Source organism: Eurytemora carolleeae, unplaced genomic scaffold (genome assembly GCF_000591075.1).
Source record: "Eurytemora carolleeae unplaced genomic scaffold, Eaff_2.0 scaffold2728, whole genome shotgun sequence".
Lineage (NCBI taxonomy): Eukaryota > Metazoa > Arthropoda > Copepoda > Calanoida > Temoridae > Eurytemora > Eurytemora carolleeae.
This window is the reverse complement of record NW_019398612.1, coordinates 2,765-7,334: the sequence shown is the minus strand read 5'-3', so window position 1 is coordinate 7,334 and position 4,570 is coordinate 2,765. Positions and strand designations below refer to the sequence as shown.

Here is a 4,570-nt window from a genome sequence, read left to right as displayed (position 1 = left end):
ATATATATTAAGGAAGAATGGGACCAGGTTAAGAAAATGATACATATATATTTAGGAAGAATGGGACCAGGTTAGGAATATAATAAATATATATTTAGGAAGAATGGGATCAGGTTAGGAATATAATAAATATATATTTAGGAAGAATGGGATCAGGTTAGGAATATAATAAATAAATATTTAGGAAGAATGGGACCAGGTTAAGAAAATGATAAATATATATTTAGGAAGAATGGGACCAGGTTAGGAAAGCTGAGGACCCTGAAGAAGCTCCTGAGGAGGTTTATGATCACAGGTCTGGATGCCGTGTAATTCATAAGCACAGAATAGAGATTAGAATAGAACTTGTTCAGTCACCTTGAGCCTGAAAAGGAGTTCAAAGTGTACAATTCATGTAAATGTTACTGTTGACAAATTGGACGCATTACATCATAATAATACTGCATGATCCCTGGACATATTCGTTACAGTTTCTTCTTTTTATGAAGTTTATGCTGAAATGAACTCGGGAATGCATGCCAGGTTGTCATAGAATTGATTTAGAGAACAAGATTTTTTTTTATAAATCCCGACCTTTAGACTCAAACTGGCCTACCTTTGTACTCACACTTCCTTCATTAATCCCGACTATGGAATCACACTGCCTGTATTATTCCCGACCTTTCGAATCACACTGCCTGTATTAATCCCGACCTTTCGAATCACACAGCCTTCATTTTAGATCTTTATTTGACCGGCTGGAGGAGCAGAGGCTTAAAAAACAGGCTGATTGGGACGAGGAACATAAATTCAAAAATCAATTTAGGTTGGTTGAATTTTTTTGTCTGTTGGTTGCCAAGTTATTGCTTGAAATCCCCCCCCCCCCCCCCAGAATTATGGTTTATTTGCGCAGAGGTGGATTTAAAAATAACTATTTTTTATAAATAAATATTTGTTTAAAATCCATTAAAAAGGATGAAAAAACTTGCGTTTTGGTCTCCATTTTTTTTTACAGAGCATTAAAAATTTGTATTACTTAAAAATGTGCTTGTTTGACTAGTCATTATTAAGCTTGCTACAATTGTGTCGGAATTGTAAAAGATTCTAATAAAACTTTGAATTCAGGGGTTTAGATGATGAGGAAGTTGATTTTTTGGATAAAATAGATGATATCAGGTATTCAAATTTACTAATAATATATGACAAAAGAGCAGAGGACATGACAGAGATAGAAGTGGAGTGATAAGGGGTCGAAAATAAAAGACAAAGGTTAGGGGCCATAAACTTAAGAAAATTACGAAAGGGTGCAGGGTAGAAAGGTGATGGAGAACAAAAAAGTGAAAACAAGAATCAAAAGATAGAGGATAAATGGCAAGAAATTTAGGACATAAGACATTTGATAGAAAACAGAAAACTTGGGATAGAAGACATAAGACAATGGGTCTAGTACAGAAGACTGATGGTTTGGGTTTGTGTCAGAACAGAAGCTGAGAGGAAATTGATGATGGAGGAGAAGATGGAGCTGGAGGAGTACCAGAGGAAGCAGAACAAAATCAGGGAACAGGAACTAGAGGTAAATAGTACCAGAGGAAACAGGAACTAGAGGTAAATAGTACCGGAGGAAACAGGAACTAGAGGTAAATAGTAATAAAGGGAACAGGAACTAGAGGTAAATAGTACCAAAGGAAACAGGAGCTAGAGGTAAATAGTACAAGAGTAAACAGGAAATAGGGGTAAATTGTACCAGAGGAAACAGGAACTAGATGTAAATAGTACCAGAGGAAACAGGAAATAGATGTAAATAGTACTAGAAGAAACAGGGCAAATCCAGAGAATACAAACTAGATGTAAATAGCACCAGAGGAAACAGGAAATAGAGGTAAATAGGAAACAGGATGTTAAAAACAGAAACTAGGGAGTGGGGTGTCTTTGTCCTAAGAAATTCTCTAGGGTTTATCATTGATCCCCAACTTTTGAGACACTAAAATGGTAAGTATCTGCATGAAAACTAAAAGGGGTACCATATAATGTTCTAAAAACTTGCAAAACTGTTCCTGCGTCACATCAGCCGAGCTCTTTAAATATTGTAGACTGGAAAGGATGGTTTAATGTTATACAAATGTCAATGTTTAGAATCGTCTACGGCATGAGATTAAAGGACCGGATATAAAGCGAGCAGCTAAGGCCGGTGCTGGGCGGTCCAAGCAGCAAATGCTGCTTATGGGGGTTGTCAAACGAAAGAGCAGTGAGTCCAGTCAGGTAAATCAATTAATCAATTGATAAATTTAAATTTAAAATTCTTTTTTGAATGTTTGTTTTTGAAAATCTTTGCTTTTTTTTTAATTTTTTCTTTTTAATTGTTTTTTAGTCTGAAGAAAAGAAACCTAAGCTCGAGAAAGCCATCTGCCAGACAGAAAAAGTTGTAGCAAAAGAAAACATTCAACTTGATGCTTCCCAAACAAAAATGGTGCCTAAAACAGAAAATGCTGCAATTAAATTCGAGCAGGAAAATGCCGCAAAACTTACAGCGGCCAGTGGACTTATGAGTTTACTCGGGGATTACGGGTCAGACAGTGATGACGAATCATGAATTTTTTTTAAATCAACTGAATTCCAATAAAATGACCATTTTTCTGGTTCCAATTTTCCAAATCTTTGAAATGAATAATTTAATTATTGTTATTAAAAAAAAAAAACTATGCACTTTTTATAAATTTTTTATTAATAATTCCGAATTTTCATTGTTAATATATTGTTTTAATTGATCTCTTTTTATTTTTTTTTAATTGCATCATTTGCATGAAATGTAGCGAAATATTTGCAAAATTATCTTTGCAATCTTGTGACGATTTTTTAAATTGTAATATTTCAAAGTCAACGTTTGAAGGTTGTAGTAAATCAATGTAGGCAGAGGCTCAATTAACGATATTTTATCTGTCAATCTATAGAAAAAGCAATAATATGTTTAAAATGATTCAAATAACATATCTATGGTATAACAAGAAATCACGGTAATCTAAGGTAAATTTATCGTAAGTAAAAATCTTCTAGGTTTTTAAATCACAACTCTTTTAATTAAAGATCTATTTGAGTAGAAAACCCTGTTTTGAGTTTAAATTATGTGACCAAATAAATTTGGCTTTCTCATACTTGTGTAAAAATCCAAGCTAGAGGAGCTACGAGGTCCCAAAGTTGTACCGGCGAAGTAGCATAAATTTACATAAATTCTTCTGTCTAGTTTGCAGTGATTGATGCAACATATGTAATAAGAATATTTATTTTGGAATAAAAAGTAAGAATATCTGAGACAAAAAAGAAAGGAAGTCAACGAAAAATGAAGAAAAGAGGTCTTAAAGAGGATAAAAAAGAGAAGAAATCTATTTTCTCTGAATTACAATGATAGTTTAAATAAGCCGGATTAATGTAAATTGATTCATACTTTATTGTCGTCTTTTACCTTCAAAATAGATTGCAACATTGGTAACCTGATTTTAGCAATATATATTTTTAGGAAACAATTGTCAAAGAAAAGCCCTTGTCCTGCTGTTTCCAAAATGTTGTCCGCCATCATTAAAATCTAAACAAAATTCTTATATCTCTGGGATTCTGCAAGAAAATGACAAAACTATTTCTAAGATCAAAGACGACTTTTAAGTATCAATCAGTTAACATTCCGGGTTATTTAGACAATCACTGTATAAAAATTGTTTATGTTTAGATGATTTGGCAATTCTTATTTGTATTAAGTTCAAAATCGTTCCTAATAATTTGAGAACAGAGAAACTTATCTTTTTCCCTCTTTTAATTAGTTAATAATCTTTATCAACAATCTTAGTTAAAAGTAACAATATGGAAACAAATTGAAATTAAAGATAGAATTTCTTTGAACTCATACTGCAGCTCAAATGTCAAAAAAATGTCTGAAATGCCACAAATTCTGATTTTCTAATTCCTATATCTTTGCAACCTGGTGGTGTGAACCTTCAATATTTCAAACTATTATTATGTGATCTAAAAGAATTCATAGTTTGAAATATCAAAGGTCTCCGACATTGAATTGCAAAGATATTGGGATTAGAAAATCCGGGTTTGTGGCAAAAACTCAGTTCCTTTGTTCGAAATCTGGAGAAAGAAAAGATTATTTCATCGATTTGGGTTTTCAGGTGTTCTGAATTATTTAAGATTTTATTAAATAATCAAAATAACAGCTGTTTTTAAAGATTTTGTTTTTATACAGGGTGTCTCAAAAAAAACTGTGCAGTAGGGGTATTAGTAACTGAGGAAACAATTTTCGTTCAATTTTTACGATCAAGGTGTTATTCGAAAGCTCTATATTTCAGTTATTTCATGATGTAAAATTTTTATTTCTAGGCCTCATACTTTTTTTGTTACCACCAATTATTTGAGCGTAAGTCGAAAAACGATTTCCCGGATTTTTCAATTTTTCGATTTTTCACGTCTCATTTTCATTCGTTCATAAAGTATGGAAAAATTTAAAGATTTTCGAATTTTTTTTTGAAAATCATAAGCTGTTAGTCCACAGCTCGCTATTTTAATCAATTTTTTTTTATCTAACCCACCAGGGTACAAA

General features: G+C 32.4%; 1 protein-coding gene across 1 annotated transcript; it reads left to right on the top strand.

The window, feature by feature from the left end:
* Positions 1-227: 227 nt before the first annotated feature.
* Positions 228-2,631, top strand: LOC111717533 (protein FAM192A; the record flags this gene model as incomplete). Its single annotated transcript, XM_023493029.1, is given in 6 exon segments — positions 228-295; positions 722-805; positions 1,105-1,155; positions 1,459-1,552; positions 2,113-2,238; positions 2,348-2,631. Coding segments are annotated over 6 exon segments (645 nt in total), but the record flags the coding sequence as incomplete, so codon positions are not given.
* Positions 2,632-4,570: the final 1,939 nt, after the last annotated feature.